The 20,481-nt window shown below is 46.1% G+C and overlaps 1 protein-coding gene across 1 annotated transcript in view; it reads right to left on the reverse strand.

The window, feature by feature from the left end:
• FAH (fumarylacetoacetate hydrolase) overlaps positions 1-20,481 on the reverse strand; it is a gene marked incomplete in the record, with an annotated part of 59,998 nt that overhangs the window by 24,467 nt on the left and 15,050 nt on the right. The window contains 5 exon segments of the mRNA XM_077472667.1: positions 7,194-7,246; positions 7,351-7,448; positions 10,506-10,596; positions 11,926-11,975; positions 16,649-16,770. Of these exon segments, the coding sequence (XP_077328793.1) occupies positions 7,194-7,246; positions 7,351-7,448; positions 10,506-10,596; positions 11,926-11,975; positions 16,649-16,770 (414 nt within the window).

The raw sequence follows: 20,481 nt of genomic DNA on the forward strand, positions 1-20,481 counted from the left end.
AGGGCGAGGCCGGCCATATATGATTGGAATCATTAATGGGGGAAGGCTGAATGTACCCAAGTTGATCTATCGATCGACAGGGTACAACCAGCCTGCCGGATTCTCGTACAATTATTGCTAGCCGCTAGCGATAATCACTGCCTTCTCCCGGCAGGGACGGCTTCCCTGCCCCCCCCCCCCGCGCTGGGAGAAGACAACAGCTCAGCGGGAGGGATTCCCCGGTCTGCACCGTCTGTGTTGATGGGGGGTGGGGGGAGAAATCGTGCAAATATCTTCCCTGCAACCCGTGGTTGCAGGAAAGAAATTTGCACCATGTATGGCCTACCTAAGACAATAAACGTTGATTCACTAAAACTGGAGAGTGTGAAATGTGGTGGTGCAGCTCTGCGGAGAAACCAATCCAGTTTTTATTGTCAAAGCTTAATAGAAGAAGCTGAAGTTAGAAGCCGATTGGCTCCCGTGCACAGCTGCACCAGATTTTGCACTCTCCAGTTCTAGTTAAATCAACTCCAATGACTTTCCTGATGCCGGTCTCTGAATAACTAAACACAGACCGAGGGGACATGGGGAGAGAGAGTCTAGCTAGGACTACAGTAACTAGGGCTAAAGAGGAGGGGAGAGAAAGAGAAAGATACCAAAATCACATTAGTAAGCAAGTTGTCCTGGCCAAAAACCTCCACTAGATGTCAGCATACTGCAGAAAAATGATTGAGCTCATTCAACTCAATACAAGACATTAAAAAAAAAAAAAAAATAAAATACATAAAGGTGGGGCAGAACGGAAAGTCTGTAGGAGTCTGGGGATTGCGTTAGCGATTCACTGATCAGTTTAAATGCTTTGCAGACCCGTTTGCAAAAAAAAAAAAAAAAAAAAAAAAGAAGAATAAAAAGCAAATATACTGTATGCGCATTTATTATATTTTATTATATGTCTCCACCACTTTAAAGTAGAGTGGCTTAGTAGTTGGCACTCCTGACTTGCACCACTGGGGTCATCGGTTGGAATCCCAACCAGGATACTATCTACATGGAGTTTGCATGTGGTCTCTGTGCTTCCATCTGTTTCCTTCCCCCACTCCAAACACATCCTGGTGGGTTAAATGGCTCCTGTCTAATCTGGCCCTACTATGTGCAGATTTACTATATTGTCAAAAGTATTGGGACACCTGCCTTTACACGCACATGAACTTTAATGTCCTCCCAGTCTTAGGCCGCGTACACACGGGCGGATTGTCTGCCCAACTTAGTCCGCTGAAATGTGTTTCAGCGGACAATCCGCTCGTGTGTGGGCTTCAGCGGACTTTTTCAGCGGACAGTCTGGCGGACTAAGTCTTTCGGAATTTCCGTAATTTTGTCCGTCCAAACTTGGTTTCAGCGGACAGTCCGCTCGTGTGTAGGCAAGTTGGACGGACTAAGTATGGCGCATGCTCAGAAAGGATTTACACGGCCGAAGGTTGCATTGCTGTGTATTGGACGTCGTATTTCTAGTCCCGTCGTACGTGCTGTACACGTCATCGCGCAAGCTTTCAGCGGACTGTCTGCTCATCGTGTGTGGTCAAGTCCGTTCATTCGAAAGTTGAACGGACTGTCTGTCGGATTGTCTGACGAACTTAGTTGGGCAGACAATCCGCCCCGTGTGTACGCGGCCTTAGTCCGTAGGGCTCAATATTGAGTTGGCTCCGCCCTTTGCACCTATAACAGCTTCACCTCTTCTGGGAAGGCCGTCCACAAGTTTTAGGAGGGTGTCTATGGGAATGTTTGACCATTCTTCCAGAAGAGCATTTGTGAGGTCAGGCACTGATGTTGGATGGGAAGTCTCTCTCTAATTCATCCCAAAAGTGTTCTATTGGGTTAAGGTCAGGACTCTGTGCCGGCCAGTCAAGTTTCTCCACCCCATACTCGCTCATCCATGGTCTTTATGGACCTTGCTTTGTGCACTGGTCCAAATCATTTGGTGGAGAGGGGGGGGGGGGGATTATGGTGCGGGGGGAGGGGGGATTATGGTGTGGGGGTTTTTCAGGGGTTGGGCTTGGCCCCTTAGTTCCAGTGAAGGGAACTCTTAGAGCCGGTTCACACAGCGGGCGATGCGAGGCGACACGACTCGCCTCGCCTCGCTCTCGCAAGTCGCCCCCGTTCTGTACAATGGAACCGTTCTGAGAGGAGCGACTCGAGTCGCTCCGACTCAGAAAAAAGGTTCCTGTACTACTTTTGGGCGACCTCGGGGCGACTTGCATTGACTTCTATACAGAAGTCATCTGCAAGTTGCCGCTGAGGTCGCGGCAAGGCAAGTCGGAGTCGCCTCGCCTCGCCTGCAGTGTGAACCGGCCCTTTAGGCATCGGCATACCAAGATAAAAAGGCAAAAAAAAGTAGTGATGCGCAGTACTATAACAGGAAATTCAGCCTAAAGGCTAATGAATTCTATAGGCACTAAGATTATTAGGTGATAAATATACTACCACCCAGAATAAAGAGATGGTATATAAGAAAACGGTATGCGTGTTTTGTGAGGGGATGATAAGGGACCCTCACTGCTATAACGTGGTACTATTCAGAATAAAAATCAAATGAATATCCCTTTCATGACTAAGCCTGTTTTTGGAATTTGGTGTTTACAAGTTAAAATCCATATTTTCTACTAGAAAATTACTTGGAACCCCCAAACATTATATATATTTTTTTAATCAGAGACTCTAGAGAATAAAACGGCGATTGTTGCAATATTTTATGTCACACGGTATTTGCGCAGCTGTGTTTTAAATGCAACTTTTTGGGAAAATGTACACTTTCATTAATTAAAAAAAAAAAAAAAAAAAACAGTAAAATTATCCCATTTTTTTTGCATAATGTGAAAGATAATGTTACGCCGAGTAAATAGATACCTAACATGTCACACTTTATAATTGCACGCACTTGTGGATTGACCACAAAGTACGGTACCTAAAAATCTCAATAGGCGACACTTTAAACATTTTTTACGGTTACCAGGTTAGCGTTACAGAGGAGGTCGAGTGCTAGAATTATTGCTCTCGCTCTGACGATCGCGGCGATATCTCACATGTGTGATTTGAACACCGTTTACATACGCGGGCGCGACTTCCGTATGCGTTTTCTTTGCTTTGCGAGCTCGTGGGGACGGCGGGCGCTTTAAAAAAAAATTTTTTATTTTTTTATTTATTTTATTTATTTAAAAATTACTAAATTGTTTAAAAAAATAAATAAAAAATTTTGATCACTTTTATTGCTGTCACAAGGAATGTAAACATCCCTTGTGACAGTAATAGGCGGTGACAGGTACTCTTTATGGAGGGATCGGGGGTCTAAAAGACCCCCCACCCCTCCTTTACACTTCAGTGTATTCAGATCGCCGAAAACGGCGATTCTGAATACCGGATATTTTTTTAAAACCGGCGCCATTGGCAGCCGAGTAAACGGGAAGTGACGTCATGACGTCGCTTCCGTGTTTACTATGAGGAGACTGGAACGAAGCCGATTGCGGCTTCGTTCCAGTTCCTCCCCAGCGGCCGGAGCCATCGGACGCGCAATCGGTGCTCCTGATCGAGCGGGAGCACCGGTAACAGCGGCGGGAGGCGGCGGGAGGGGGGGACGTCCCCTCCCGCTCCTCCGGCATAACAGCCGAGCGGCTTTTAGCCGCATCGGTTGTTATGGCTGGATAGCCAATCGCCCGCTGTAAAAGACGGTACCGGGATGATGCCAGCAGGTGCGGGGGCATCATCCCGGTATACCCCCCGGAAGCCGAGTACGCAGATCTGCGTACGCTCGGCGGGAAGGGGATATATAAGCATGAAAAAGAAAAAAAAAAAAAAAAAAAAAAATCGCAATAATTAAAGCTAGTGATTCCCAATGCGATTTGTTAAAGCTAACAAAGTCGCATAAAGTGACAGTGCTGGACAATAGGTCCGTGAGAATATCTACTACACCATAAAGTGAATTAAATAATATACATAAAGCAGTCAAAAAAATATAGCGATTCCCAATGCGATTTGTTAAAGCTAACAAAGTCGCATAAAGTGCCAGTGCTAGACGGTAAATAGGTCTGTGAAAATATCTACTACACCATAAGGTAAAAAAACAATATACATAAAAGCAGTCACTAACTCGATAAGTCAATTGTGCAGAGAGTGGTTGGTTGTGACTGACAGAAATCGCATAAGGTGCCAGTGCCAAGAAAAAGTTATAAAAAAAAAAAAAAAATACGTGCGGGTGTCTTCTACCATAAAATAATAAAAGCAATATCAATACAGTAAGCAGCTCAGTAATGCAATTGTGCAAAGAGTGGCAGAAAAATAAAAAAAATAAAAAACGCATAAGCAATATTGGTGTTGAAGGAATAGAAACAAAATCCCTCTAAAATAATCCAAAAAAGCTGTGCACAATACTTAAAAACTATGTAGACAAATGAAGAAAATTATTAAAATTGAACAATAACGTTTGTCAGAATGTGTCCATTCAGCTTGTGCGACAGCCGGTGGCGATTATATCAAAAATCGCATATATCACAAAATCGCATACAGTGCTGGTGTTTGAATATATGTGCACTATAAAATAGCAGTGTAATCGGTGGTGGTAGTGGTGATGGTGAATATATCCCACTTGGTCCTGTGTAGTCGAAATATGGGTGTCCCCTTACCTTACAGCTGTAAGGCCGCGTACACACGGGAGGACTGTTCGCCCAACTTTGTCCGCTGAACAGTGTTTGGGCGGACAGTCCGCTCGTGTGTGGGCTTTCAGCAGACAGTTTCAGCGGACAGTTGGACGGACAAGGTTTTTCGGAATTTCCGAAAAACTGTCCGCTGAAACCTTGTTTCAGCGAACAGTCCCCTCGTGTGTAGGCTTGTTCGTCAAACAAAGTTGCACGCATGCTCAGAAAGGATTTTCACGCCGAAAGCTATAATGCAGTGTATAGGACGTCGTATTTTTCGTCCCGTCGTACGTGCCGTTCACGTCATCGCGCACGGTTTCAGCAAACTGTTCGTTCGTCGTGTGTGGGCAAGTCCGTCCATGCTAAGTTTGAGCGGACTGTTTGCCGAAACTGTTGGACAGACAAAGTTGGGCGAACAGTCCGCGCGTGTGTACGCGGCCTTAGGTAACAGCATATAACATATGTATCCTCAGGGTTCCTGGTGCCCTTTATCCCTCGAGGTCCCGTTCCTGTATCCCCAGATCCTGACGTCTCCTGCCTATTGCGCTGTGTTGGTCTCTTTAAGTAATCACTCAGCGGCACTCAGCGTGGGGGGGGGGGGGTTACCTCGGCAGTTGGTGTGTATGTAAGGGGTTAAACAGATGAGGAGGAAGGGAGCCCCATAGTGTAGTAGTTTTTTTTAAAGAGGAAGTAAACCCTGATGAGTTTACTTCCTCTTTTTTTCCCTGCAAAAGTAAAGCAGAATGGACTACTATGCATCGCATCGCATCGCATCGCGTAGTAGGCCATTATGTGTCACTTACCTGACACAGGAGCCAGCGATGTCACCGCTGTCCCCTGTAGTCCGCCGCATCCATCTTGCTGGTGGCGTCTCGCAGCTCCGCCGCTGTCATTCGGCGAAGCCGCGATGACGTCACTCCCGCGCACGCGAGTCGACAAATGCGGCAGCTCCATTTTTGGAACTGGCGCGTTCAGTGCGCCTGCGCGCCGCTGTCTACGGCACATGCGCCGTAGACAGCGGTGCCCGTTTTCGGGCAAATATCTCCTAAACCATATAGGTTTAGGAGATATTGCTTGGACCTACAGGTAAGCCTTAATCTAGGCTTACCTGTAGGTCAAAGTGGTTTGTAAGGGTTTACAACCACTTTAACCAGTATTAAAGTTTATTACAGCAAACAGATTAATACTCACAAACAAACAAGTTTCTTATGAGGAGTATAAACGAGCCTCGAGCTCGATTGCATCACTTCCGGTAGCGTCCCGACGCGTGTTCGTCACGGTCACGTGACTTCATCAGGGCATACCAAGATATTTTGGACAATTCCATGCTCCCAACTTTGTGGGAACAGATTGGGGACGACCCCTTCCTGTTCCAACATGACTGCCCACCAGTGCACAAAGCAAGGTCCATACAGACATGGATGAGCGAGTTTGGGGTGGAGGAACTTGACTGACCTGCACAGAGTCCTGACCTTAGCCTGATAGAACAACTTTAGGATGAATTAGAGCGGAGACTGTGTGCCAGGCTTTCTCATCCAACATCAGTGCCTGACCTCACAAAATGCACTTCTGGAAGAATGGTCAAACATTCCCATAGACACCCTCCTAAACCTTGTGGACGGCCTTCCCAGAAGAGGTGAAGCTGTTATAGCGGCAAAGGGTGGGGCCAACTCAATATTGAACCCTCTGGACTAAGACTGGGATGTCATTAAAGAGGAAGTAAACCCTGATGGGTTTACTTCCTCTTTCATTCCCTGCAAAGGTAAAGCATAATGGACTACTATGCATCGCATCGCATCGCATCGCATCTCATAGTAGTCCATTATGTGTCACTTACCTGGCACAGGAGCCAGCGAAGTCACCGCTGTCCCCTGTAGTTCCGAGCGTCCATCTTCTTGGTGGGTCTCTGTGGGTCTCGCTGCTCCAGCGCTGTGATTCGCCGGAGCAGCGATGACGTCACTCCCGTGCATGTGCACGGAAGCCGACACTTGCGGCATATCGCCGCGATCTGCAGCTTACCCAGTACGCCTGCACGCCACTGTCTTCGGCGCATGCATATAGGTTTAGGAGATATTTCTTGGACCTACAGGTAAGCCTTACTCTAGGCTTACCTGTAGGTCAAAGTGGTTTGTAAGGGTTTACAACCACTTTAAAGGTCATGTGCGTGTAAAGGCAGGTGTCCCAATACTTTTGACAATATAGCGTATATGCACATACTAGGGCCAGATTAGACAGGAGCCATTTTAACCCACCAGGATGTGTTCGGAGTGGGGGAAGGAAAGCGATGCAAGCGCAGAGACCACATGCAAACTCCATGTAGATAGTATCCTGGTTGGGATTCCAACCGATGACCCCAGTGGTGCAAGTCAGGAGTGCCAACTACTAAGCCACTCAAGTGTCCCAATACTTTTGGCAATATAGTGTATATGTGAAATGGGGGACCTTAGATTGTGAGCTCTTTGGAATAGGAGCTGATGTGATTGGATTGCACTATAAAAATAGGCATAAAAAAAAAAAAAATCTCTTTCTCACCATCTCCAGCTCGATGTCCAGGAGTTTGCTGGCCTCAAATATGGGAGGTTTGTCTGAAATAAGAATTGATTTTCTATCAGTGAAGGAACGCGGGATCCATCATTTTCACACACAACGAATGGACATCAGAAATCACAGACACCCAACCATCATTTACCATCACTTGGCCTAATCTGCCCCCTCGGCCTGCGAATTGGTGTCCCAGATACCAGGACGGAAGACGCCCGGCCATGATAGCCGACTGGAAGGTGCAACCTGAGTAAGATAAATAGGTAAAAACACATTCAACAAAACAGCAGTATGCAAGAAATAGGCAAGAATAACCATGAGATAGGGCCATCAAGAGGGGGGGGTTCAGCTGGCCCTTCTGTATGGGGCCTCATCAGTCCAGTAGGTGGCCAAGGAGCAGTGAGGGGACTTTAATACCATTGGACATAGGCACAGGAATCCCATGCGCCGCGACTCCCAACAACTAAATAAAAGTTCCCTGGGCCCCATCAGTTCACCAGCACGACCCAAAGACATGGAGGAGGCTACTGACTTATTTTTGGGAACAGGGGGGGCAATAGTTTGGGCACCTGAATAGCCCAAGTTCAGTCCGAATCTAGGTTTGGAGTGAACTGTTGGCTCATCCCCCCCACAAGAGGGTAGGGGGGTATCAGGCAGGCAGTATGGGGGCCCCCACGATTTCATGGTGGACCTGCTGTGAGGTACTTTTTGTAGTAAAGGCGTGAGATACTGTATATATTATTGGTAGAAGAGGAGAAATGTGAGGATATATTAAAGGAATAAGCACTGAATATTGATTTGGTGATTCAATGGGTGGCGGGCATAGCGATTGGCAATGCATTTACAATGATGCCCATTTTTGGAAGTATATCAATTTTTTTTTTTTAATAAAGGTCAATCGTTTGAGTGTCTTTATTTCTAGGTTACTTTTTTTTTTTTTTATGTGTAGGGGTACCCCATACTCATTCACATAGGGAGGGGGCTGATATCTGGGGGCCCCCCCATTATTAATGAAGGGGTCTTCCAGATTCCAATAAGTCCCACCCTTTATGCAGAACCCCAGGGGGGCTGATATCTAGGGGCCCCCCTTAATAAACAGGGGGTCTTAGGTGATTCCAATAAGCCCCTCCCCAAACAGTGCACTGAACCCAGAACAGTTTGGCTCATCATCACTAATGAAATGGATTCAGCTGGGCTCAGATCCCCAAAAAAGTATATAAAGTGTGTAATATTTGGGGGCAGGGACAAAGCACACAAAAATCTTCATCTCTGATCCACAACTGGACAAACGTGGATGTAGGTTCACCTATAACTGGTCAAACACAGTGAAGGTTCACCTATACCTGGACAATCATGGACGAAGGTTCACCTATACCTGGACAAACATGGACGAAGGTTCACCTATACCTGTACAAACATGGACGAAGGTTCACCTATAACTGAACAAACACAGTGAAGGTTCACCTATAACTGGATGAACATGGACTAAGGTTCACCTATAACTGGACAAACATGGACGAAGGTTCACCTATAACTGGACAAACATGGATAAAGGTTCACCTATAACTGGACAAACATGGATAAAGGTTCACCTATACCTGGACAATCATGGACGAAGGTTCACCTATACCTGGACAAACATGGACGAAGGTTCACCTATACCTGTACAAACATGGACGAAGGTTCACCTATAACTGAACAAACACAGTGAAGGTTCACCTATAACTGGATGAACATGGACGAAGGTTCACCTATAACTGGACAAACATGGACGAAGGTTCACCTATAACTGGACAAACATGGATAAAGGTTCACCTATAACTGGACAAACATGGATAAAGGTTCACCTATAACTGGACAAACATGGACGAAGGTTCACCTATAACTGGACAAAGGTTCACCTATAACTGGACAAAGGTTCACCTATAACTGGACAAAGGTTCACCTATAACTGGACAAAGGTTCACCTATAACTGGACAAAGGTTCACCTATAACTGGATGAACATGGACTAAGGTTCACCTATAACTGGATGAACATGGACTAAGGTTCACCTATAACTGGACAAACATGGATGAAGGTTCACCTATAACTGGACAAACATGGACCAAGGTTCACCTATAACTGGACAAACATGGACAAAGGTTCACCTATAACTGGACAAAGGTTCACCTATAACTGGACAAACATGGACGAAGGTTCACCTATAACTGGACGAACATGGACGAAGGTTCACCTATAACTGGACAAACATGGACGAAGGTTCACCTATAACTGGACAAACATGGACGAAGGTTCACCTATAACTGGACAAACATGGACGAAGGTTCACCTATAACTGGACAAACATGGACGAAGGTTCACCTATAACTGGACAAACATGGACGAAGGTTCACCTATAACTGGACAAACATGGACGAAGGTTCACCTATAACTGGACAAACATGGACGAAGGTTCACCTATAACTGGACAAACATGGACGAAGGTTCACCTATAACTGGACAAACATGGACGAAGGTTCACCTATAACTGGACAAACATGGACGAAGGTTCACCTATAACTGGACAAACATGGACAAAGGTTCACCTATAACTGGACAAAGGTTCACCTATAACTGGACAAAGGTTCACCTATAACTGGACAAACATGGACGAAGGTTCACCTATAACTGGACAAACATGGACGAAGGTTCACCTATAACTGGACGAACATGGACGAAGGTTCACCTATAACTGGACAAACATGGACAAAGGTTCACCTATAACTGGACAAAGGTTCACCTATAACTGGACAAACATGGACGAAGGTTCACCTATAACTGGACGAACATGGACGAAGGTTCACCTATAACTGGACAAACATGGACGAAGGTTCACCTATAACTGGACAAACATGGACGAAGGTTCACCTATAGCTGGACAGACATGGACGAAGGTTCACCTATAACTGGACAAACATGGACGAAGGTTCACCTATAACTGGACAAACATGGACGAAGGTTCACCTATAACTGGACAAACATGGATGAAGGTTCACCTATAGCTGGACAGACATGGACGAAGGTTCACCTATAACTGGACAAACATGGACGAAGGTTCACCTATAACTGGACAAACATGGATGAAGGTTCACCTATAACTGGACAAACATGGACGAAGGTTCACCTATAACTGGACAAACATGGACGAAGGTTCACCTATAACTGGACAAACATGGATGAAGGTTCACCTATAACTGGACAAACATGGATGAAGGTTCACCTATAACTGGACAAACATGGACGAAGGTTCACCTGCACTCACCAGTTTGGCATCAGAGCGTTCTCCTTCCCTCGGAACATTATCCCCACATTAGTAGCGTGATCCTTGGAGGAATAGAAGTCCGTGTAATCTCCTACAACCAAAACAAAGCCGGGGTAATGCCGAGTGCTCATAGGAAACGGCTGGATAAACAACCAACAGAAATTAAAGCAACTTCCATCGTGCGAGTGCAAAAAAGAAGACAGATCTACATTTTCCTGAAAAGTTTCAACACAAGTGAATCCAAATTCTGATTGAAATAAAGTGTCCAAATAAAAAAAAAAATGTCCTGCAACTTATCGTGCAGGTGGGCGGGGCTTGATTGGACACACCGATTGGTCAGTCTGTATTTATAGGCCGTATAAACTACTAATTCCAATGTCAGATTGTACTGCGTGTCCAACACATAGAAGGGTGACTGTAAGGCCTCGTTTACACTTTGCTTCTAATGGTATTGGACACTTTTTTTTTTTAAAGCACTCCGAATGCCAATCAAATCTCCTGTCACTAAATAAATTGGTTCCTCACAGTCCTGGTCACACGTTGCGTTTGCTTACATTAAAAAAAAAAAAAAAAAAAAAAAAAAATCCCCATGTTGCTTTCTTGGTGCTTCAAAGCATCTCCAAAGCCTCCATAGAAGTCTAGGACAATGCTTGCTAATGGCACCTGCAGCTTTCAAGGGGCTTTCATTCAGCATTAGCTTTGTTTGTTTGGTTTTGGAGGTATTGGGAGGTATGAGATCTCCCAGGATGCACTGGGAAACCAACAAGCAAAACTTTCCATCCAGATTTAAAATGCCAATAGCACCACTGATGGACTTTTAACTTCAACATTTGTACTACTGAGGGAAGTAATATAAATGCAATATTTCTATATATTATAGAAAAGGCTATTCTCCTACTTCACTGGCTAACAGGTTATGTTTTCAGGAGCACAGAACATATACTTGTACCTCTACCTCATATACTATATAGTGAAAGGTTTACCACTAACACCCCCTCCCCCCTCCCCATTGTGTGGCTATAACAGTGGGGACCGGAGAGAAGGGACTGAGCGACAGATAATCAGCAGAGCTGGGGTAGCGGAGCAGGAGAAATCAGCATTGTCATATGTGCTGCGCAGTGTAGGAAAAATATAGCGGGAGGTGAGCGTGGACTAGAGATACCCCCATCTATTCCTAATCTGTCCTTGCAATGCCCTTGTCTTATCTAATGTCCCCAGATACCCCGCCACCTAGTGCCAGAAGAGAGAAGTGCAGCAAATCCAGAATTAGAGCGAAGTCAATTGACCTCGTAGCAATTGGCCAAGGCAACTATCACTTGGTGAATACATTTAGTAGTAACCCTCAGGGGGCCACAACATTTAGTAGTAACCCTCAGGGGGCCACAACGATAAAACAAAAAATAAAGTCAGTCCTACATACCGATATTTGCCGGAAGGTGGAGTTTGGCCTTGGACTGTGAAACGAACGCTCTAAAATAAAATAATTGAATAATCTGGTTTTAGAAACGTCATAAAATAGGAAATGTAATTAGAATTCTATGAAACAAAATGTAACCGTTACACAAGACACGGGACATGGGACACGGGACACCACATGTGAATACAGATCTCCGTCCCTGTGTAATAAACTAGAGGGGGTCACCTTTCTACACATTTATATTACTACTTCGCAGGTTTATTTGATTATTCACACAAAACATTTTTCACAGCCATTCCTCTGGTGAAGAAATGTTTTTACGCTATTTAGTCCTCTGAAGGAATCTGCCTTTATCATAGGCAGTAATAAAATTCCACACTATGGCCACAAGATGGAGCCGAGGAGCACAGGAAATACATAGGTCTTTGCAACAAGAGATACAATGTAACAATTCTGAAGAACGCTTGTAACCAATGGTTGTATTCATTTTCCACATCCCTCTAGTGCAGCCTTTTTCCACCAGGGTGCCCAGGGAACCCTGGGGCGCCTTCAGGAGTCTTAGGGGTGCCTTCAGGAGTCTTAGGGGTGCCTTGGCAAAATACCTAGAAATTGCCCAAAAACTGTATACAGGCCAGCAGGGTTATCAAGCCTGCCCGTTAGTTACGCAAAGCCAAAAGGTTTTCATTGTGTACCATTACAACCTTCTAGCCGCCAGTGTCCTAACAACCAATGATGTACTCGGGCAATAAGGAGGACGTTGTGCATCCACCCCTCTCCGTAAAGGCAGAAGGTCTTTTACCTCAATGTGTTCCATGTATTAAGATTAAAAAAAAAAACCTGTGTACAGCATCTCCTCTCAGACACCCCCCCCCCCTCCCCAATACTTACCTGAGGTCCCTCTAGATCCAGTGATGTTGCATGAGACACTCGGCTGGCCGGGACTCCCCTCCTGGTTTGGCTGAGACCGCAGTGTGGCGTCATTGGCTCCTGCTTCTGTCAAAGTCAGTCAGCCAATGAGAAGAGAAAGGGGGCGGGGCAGGGCCATGGCACCGTGTCTGATTGGACACAGGGAGCCGTGGCTTGGCTCAGGTGCCGCCATTGCAAGCTGCTTGCTGTGGGGCGGGGCACTCAACAGGAGGGAGGGGCCAGGAGCCCCGGCATGGGGACCCAAGAAGAGGAGGATCGGGGCTGCTCTGTGCAAAACCAACTGCACAGGACAGGCAAGTATAACATGGTTGTTATTTTTAACTAAAAAAAAAAAAAAAAAAAGATTTTACAATCACTTTAAGACCAGGGTCACATTAGCCGAGTGAGGAAGAGAAATGGAGGGAGAAGAGAAACAATAGAATACTAGATCGGTAGCAGTGTGTAAAGGTGCATTTCCTTTGTTAGAATAAAACAGCACTAAATGTTGGGTGTCCTACGCATGTGGATGTTGCTACACTATGCAAAACGATTGGCTTTGTTTTTTAGAATGGGGTACCTGGAGGGTATGCACAATTTTAACCACTTCAATACCGGGGACTTACACCCCCTTCCCGCCCAGGCCATGTTTCAGCTTTCAGCGCTCTCACAATTTGAATGACAATTGCGCGGTCGTGCTACGCTGTAACCATGTGAACTTTTTATAATTTTCTTCACACAAATAGAGCTTTCTTTTGGTGGCATTTAATCACTCCTGGGTTTTTTATTTTTTCCAAAAAAAAACAAAAAACTTTTGTCAGTAAATTTTGTAAATAAGTAATTTTTCTCCTTCACTGATGAGCGCTGATGAGGCGACACTTATGAGGAGGGATGAATATGCCGCACTTATGGGCACTGATAGGTGGCACTGATGAGCACCTATAGGCGGCACTGGGCACTGATGGTGTCATTGATGAGCATTGATGGGCATCACTGATAGCCAGCACTGACTGGCATCACTAATTGCCACCGATTGCTGGCACAGATTGGCACTGATTGCTGGCAGTGGTGGGACACAGTTCTGGCACTGGTGGCACTTAATTGTAATCAGTGCCCTGATTACATTCCTAGATGTCGCCTGTGAGGAGATGCCGCTGATCATCTGATCGTGAGGCAAGGAGTGCCGATTACCGGCATCTCCGTGCTTACATGTGACCGGCTGCGATTTGACACAGCCGATCACATGGTTAAAGAGCTGCGGCTCACCGTGTCCTAGGAACGTGACACGGCGCGGCCGCCACATTGCGTGCCCTGCACCCCCCGGGGGCGTGTGAGAGCCATCGTTCTGGGCGGCCGTCATATGACGTCTTCCCAGAACAAGAGCCGCGCCACCCAGCCATCACGCTCGGTGGGAGGGAAGAGGTTAAAGGGTGCCTTTACTGAAAAAAGGTTGAGACCCACTGCTCTAGTGTTCGTTGGAATCAATGCATTGGCTTTCCTTTATTCCTCAGCTCCATCTAGTGGCCATAATGCAGTATGTCACAACTGACTCTAATAAAAGAACATCCGTTCTGAAGAGAAAGCAGACCGTTTATCCAGTGAATCTGCATGTGTATTCATTCTGTGCAAATTGAGCAAAAAACGAAATTATTTATGCTATTTACTCTTCTAATTAAATATTATTTAAGCTTTTTTTCCTTATCTGAACGAATGTTCTTTTATCATTGGCTTGTTAAATTGTTTGTAAAATACTGCATTATGGCCACTAGATGGGGCTGAGGAACGAAGGAAATATAATGTGATGATTCTAAAGACTGCTAGAGGGAATTAGTCAGTTACCATTATCATTATTATACAGGATTTATATAACGCCCACAGTTTGTGCAGCGCTTTACAACATGAGAACAGAAAGTACAATTACAATACGATTACAGGAGGAATCAGAGGGCCCGGCTCGTTAGAGCTTACATCCAACTATTGGTTGCTAGGAATCTTTAGAATTGTTACATTGTATCTCTTGGTACAAAGACATACTCTCCTATGCTCCTCAGCTCCATCTGGTGGTCATAGTGTGGTATTTTACTGCCAATTCAAAATGTTTTAGTCACTTGGGTTTCCTATACAGGGATATGCAATTAGCGGACCTCCAGCTGTTGTAAAACTACAGGTCCCATCATGCCTCAGCCTCTGGGTGTCATGCTTCTGGTTGTCAGAGTCTTGCTATGCCTCATGGGACTTGTAGTTCTGCAACAGCTGGAGGTCCACTAATTAAATATCCCTGGTATACACCAAGTATCATTACATGGAGGACTGCGGTCTGGATCCGGACTGAGCCAGTGGTCACGCAATTAAGGTGCTTCCTTCCCCCTGGCCTCCACCACTGTCTCTTTCTCAAGGCAGCACAGAGAGCAGGCGGCAGTAGATAGCAATGAATGGAGAGCGGGAGGCACGGCCACACTGGATGGAGGGTGGGAATTGGAGCTGCACGAGTTAACTTTCTTGCTAGGATGCCACGGTGCTACTCTTCCCATTATATTCCAATGCTAGAGGGAATTAGTAAATAAATGTAACCATTTAGGGATCTTTAGAATTGTTGCATTGTATCTCTTTACAAAGACATATTCCCTTATTCTCCTCGGCTCCATCTAGTGGTCATAGTGTGATATTTTCTTGCCAATTGAAATGTTTTAGCCACTTGGGTTTCCGATACACCAAGTATCATTAAAATGGTGGACCAGGGTTTGGATTGGGACTAAGGCACTGTCCAATCCAGACCCGGGGTCAGGCAATTTAGGAGGGAGGTGCTTCCTTCCCTCTGGCTTCCACCACTGTCTTTCCCAAGGCAGCACAGAGAGCAGGCGGCAGTAGATAGCAATGAATGGAGAGCGGGAGGCACGGCCACACTGGATGGAGGGCAGGAGCAGGGGCGGACTGATAACTCATGGGGCCCCCGGGCAAGGAGATTATGGGGCCCCCAGGCAATCAGAGATTATAGGGCCACACAAACACACACACACACAGACAGTATACAATCACACAGTATACACAGACATGTTTCTATTGGCTGAGAAGGTACTGGAGATGTGGGGCAGCTATAATCTCAGGATTTTTAGACCAAAAGGATGTCGGTAAGGGAGATTTTTAGAGACGGATGTAAAAAAAAAACAACTAATTTTTACATACTGTCCCTGGTTTTATTGAGGCTGGCAACCCTGATGGGGCCCCCTAGTGGCATGGGGCCCTCGGGCAGTGCACGAGTGGCCCAATGGTCAGTCCGCCCCTGGGCAGGAGTTGGAGCTGCACGAGTTAACTAGCAGGTGGTTGCTAGGATGCCGGGTGGTAGAAGGTTCTGGGGGGGGGGGGGGGGGGGGGTGCTACTCTTCCCATTACATTCCAGTGACCGAATAACCCCCAATATGTGATCCCCCCCCCCCATCCCTGTAATGTATTAATCGTCCTGTATTATAGTCTGATGATATTTCTGCCAAACACAGAAGACAGAAATGCAACCATCCCCCCTCCCCCCCCCAAGTCTTATTATACGGAGAGGCTGAAGCTGGTCTATGAAATGTGATTGAACTTCTGGGATCATTTCAGAATAAAGACTTCAGTTTATTCAATCAGAAGTCAGATGACACCGGTGACTCCTCAGGGGGATCCGACGGTAAAGGAGAAGGTGAGGAGGCGGCTGTCAGAGAAGTAATTGAGGTGAGCGACCCCCCGAGCACTGAGTAAACGAAGGTCCTCGGGGACTGGTAGTACATTGTACACACCCCGAGGGAGCGTTTCGGGGCTCGGCGTACGCAGCGCGTCGCCCTCTCACCTGGCACGCAGATCCTTGTCGTCCCTGAGTGTCGGCTCAGACGCTGCCAGGAGCTTTTGAAGAACTTGCCGGGCTTCCTTCCATGCGTTGTGCCCGAGGGCCATAAAACTATTCAGAGTCGGCTATAAAAGAATAAAACATTATTTAGCATAGGACACTTCGCTTCAGGAAAAAAAAAAAAAAAAAAAACTTTTACAAAATTCATGTATGCAGATCACAGCAGATCTCTTCTACCAGCGAGAATCCTTTACACTATTATTTGTTGTAACCTTTCTCAAAGGAAGTTCTCTAGCAAGCAGGAGGGTTAGGACAGAGTAGTGGGCCTCATTGCTGTAGGACTTTCTCCCCATCCCAATGAAATCTCTGTGACTCAGTTGGTACCTCGCACCCTTCATAAAAAAGTCCCATTGGTACTGGTGGCCAATGGCCTATACTGTGCCCCTGTTCTTACTTACTGGAGACCAGTGGCGTCGCTAGGGCTTGGCTTTTGGGGCTATAGCCCCGAATCTGGGGCCCAAAGCCCAGAGTCTCTGCAGGGGTCCCCAAGGGGAGGGGAGGCTCTCTGGGGGCCCCAATGCAAGGGGGAGGCTCTCTGGAGCCCCCATGCAAGGGGGGAGGCTCTCTGGGGACCCTGATGTAAGGGGGGAGGCTCTCTGGGGACCCTGATGTAAGGAGGGAGGCTCTCTGGGGACCCTGATGTAAGGGGGGAGGCTCTCTGGGGACCCTGATGCAAGGGGGAGGCTCTCTGGGGACCCCGATGCAAGGGGGGAGGCTCTCTGGGGACCCCCGATGCAAGGGAGGAGGCTCTCTGGGGACCCCCGATGCAAGGGAGGAGGCTCTTTGGGGACCCCCGATGCAAGGGGGAGGCTCTCTGGGGACCCCCGATGCAAGGGGGGAGGCTCTCTGGGGACCCCCGATGCAAGGGGGGAGGCTCTCTGGGGACCCCCGATGCAAGGGGGGAGGCTCTCTGGGGATACACACACACACACGTATATTAATGTGTATGCCCTCCCAATCATATGACTTTCTTTACTATGCCGCTATGGGCTCCAGCTCCAGATCTTTGGTAGACCTAGCAATGCCCTTGCTGGAGACAATAGCGATTTGCTACCTAAAGTCGATAAATAGGGAACCCACATCCAAAATTATTGGAGGAAAAAAACTGGAAGAGAGAGCGAGTGCCCCAGGGATTGTATGGGCGAGGGATAAAACCAAGTAGAAGTATCCCTCGCCCATACAATCCCTGGGGCACACGCTTCAATTTTTTCGATATTACTGGTGGTCTTTGCTGGCCTATACACGCCTCCCATGTCCCCCCTTTTTACATCTCTGGTCAGTTGAGAAAGGCACTGTCCCCTTACAGTGCCTTTAAAAAGTATTCATACCCCTTGAAATTTTCCACATTTTGTCATGTTACAACCAAAAACTTATTTTACTGTGATTTAACCACCTTCCAACCGTCGCCTGTATATTTACGTCGGCAGAATGGCACAGTAAGGTACCCGTTGAATTTCCCGCCGCGCGCGCCTGCCACGAGCTCTGTGACCGTGCCCGCGTCTCCTCCCTGTCATCGAGATCAGCGATCAGTGTCGTGTCATCCCCCAGACAGTTAGAATCACTCCTTAGGACACACTTAACCCCTCCTCCGCCCCCTAGTGGTTTACCCCTTCACTGCCAGTGACATTTTTACAGTAATCGATGCAATTTTATAGCATTGATCGCTGTATTAATGACAATGGTCCCAAAAATGTGTCAAAAAAAATTGTCCGAGGTGTCCGCTGTAATGTGGCAGTCGTGGTAAAAAATAAATAAATAAATAAATAAAATAAAAAAAAAAATGAATAAAAATGACAAATCTATCCCCTATTTTGTAGTAACTTTTGCGCAAACCAATCAATAAACGCTTATTGCAATTTTTTTTTACCAAAAATATGTCGAAGAATACGTATCTGCCTAAACTGAGGGAAAAAAAAAATGTTTTTTTTTTACTTTTTGCTATAATAAATATCCCCCCAAAAAAAAAAAAAAAAAAAAAAAATAGCTTTTTTTCCCCAAAATTGCCGCTTTTTTTTTTTGTTCATAGCGCATAAAATAAAAACCGCAGCTGCGATCAAATACCACCAAAAGAAAGCTCTATTTGTAGGAAAAAAAAAGAAGGCCAATTTTGTTTGGGAGCCACGTCACACGACCGCGCAATTGTCAGTTAAAGTGTCGCAGTGCCGAATCGCAAAAAGTGTTCTGGTCACGAAGGGGGTAAAATCTTCCAGGCCGACGTGGCAAATAATTGTGAAGAAGTGGAAGGAAAATGATAAATGGGTTTTCAGCAATTTCTACATATAAATATGTGAAAAGTGTGGAGGGGGAGGGGCATTTTTATTCAGCCCCCCTTTACTCTGATACCCCTAACTAAAATCTAGTGGAACCATTTGCCTTCAGAAGTCACCTAATTAGTAAATAGAGTCCACCTGTGTGTAATGTAATCTCAGTAAAAGGCAAAATGTTATGTGTGGCACCAGGGGCGGACTGACAACTCATGGGGCCCCCCCGGGCAATAGGAGATTATGGGGCCCCCAAGCAATCAGACATTATGGGGCCACACAGTATACACACACATTTATATTGGCTGAGAAGGTACTGGAGAGGTGGGGCACTTATAATCTTGGGATTTTTAGAACAAAAAGATGTCGGTAAGGGTCATTTCAGAGACAGATGTAAAAAAAATAAAAAAAAAAAAAAAATGATTTTTACATACTTTCCATGGTTTTACTGAGGCTGGCAACACTGATGAGGCCCCCTAGTGGCACTGGGCCCTCGGGCAGTGCCCGAGTGGCCCAATGGTCAGTCCACCCCTGTGTGGCACAAAACACCGCACATCACCCTGAACACACCATCCCCACCGTGAAACATGGTGGTGGAAGCATCATGTGGTGGGGATGCTTTTCTTCAGCAGGGACAGGGAAGCTGGTCAGAGTTGATGGGAAGATGGATGGAGACAAATACAGGACAATCTTAGAAGAAAACCTGTTAGAGTCGGCAAAAGACTTGAGACCGGGGCGGAGGTTCACCTTCCAGCAGGACAACGACCCGAAACATCCAGCCAGAGCTACAATGGAATGGTTTACATCAAAGCATATTCATGTGTTAGAATGGCCCAGTCACAGTCCAGACCTAAATCCCACTGAGAATCTGTGGCAAGACTTGAAAATTGCTGATCACAGACGCTCTCCATACAATCTGACAGAGCTTGAGATATTTTACAAAGAAGAAGAATGGGCAGAAATGTCCTCTCTAGATGTGCAAAGCTGGTGAAGACACCCCCAAAAAGACTTGTAGAGAAAGGGGTTCTACAAAGTATTGACTCCGGGGGGCGCCATACAAATGCCCCTCCCCCCACACTTTTCACAGATTTATTTGTAAAAAAAAATGAAAATCATTTATCATTTTCCTTCCACTTCACAATTATGTGACACTTTGTGTTGGTCTATCACATAAAATCCCAATAAAATACATTTACGTTTTTGGTTGTAACATGACAACATGTGGCAAATTTGAAGGGGTATGAATACTTTAAAGGCACTGTATATTGTTTATATTGGTGACAAGTGTGTGTGCCCCCCTTTCACCGGCAGATGGCAAAGAAGTGCCCCTTTGCATTGATGGCCATCGGTGAAGTGCCCCCATTACACTGACAGTCATTAGTGAAACCCTCCCTTACATTGGTGGTCCATGTAGCGCTTTGGTGGTGGTCTGTGTAGAACCCTTTACATTGGTGGTCAGTGGTGAAGTGCCCCTTTATTTTGGTGGTCCATTGTGAAGTGACCCTTTGCACTGAG

The sequence above is a fragment of the Lithobates pipiens genome, unplaced genomic scaffold, assembly GCF_037356315.1.
Source record: "Lithobates pipiens isolate NorthernLeopardFrog02 unplaced genomic scaffold, aLitPip1_a1.2 Scaffold_8, whole genome shotgun sequence".
In the NCBI taxonomy this organism is placed as follows: Eukaryota; Metazoa; Chordata; class Amphibia; order Anura; family Ranidae; genus Lithobates; species Lithobates pipiens.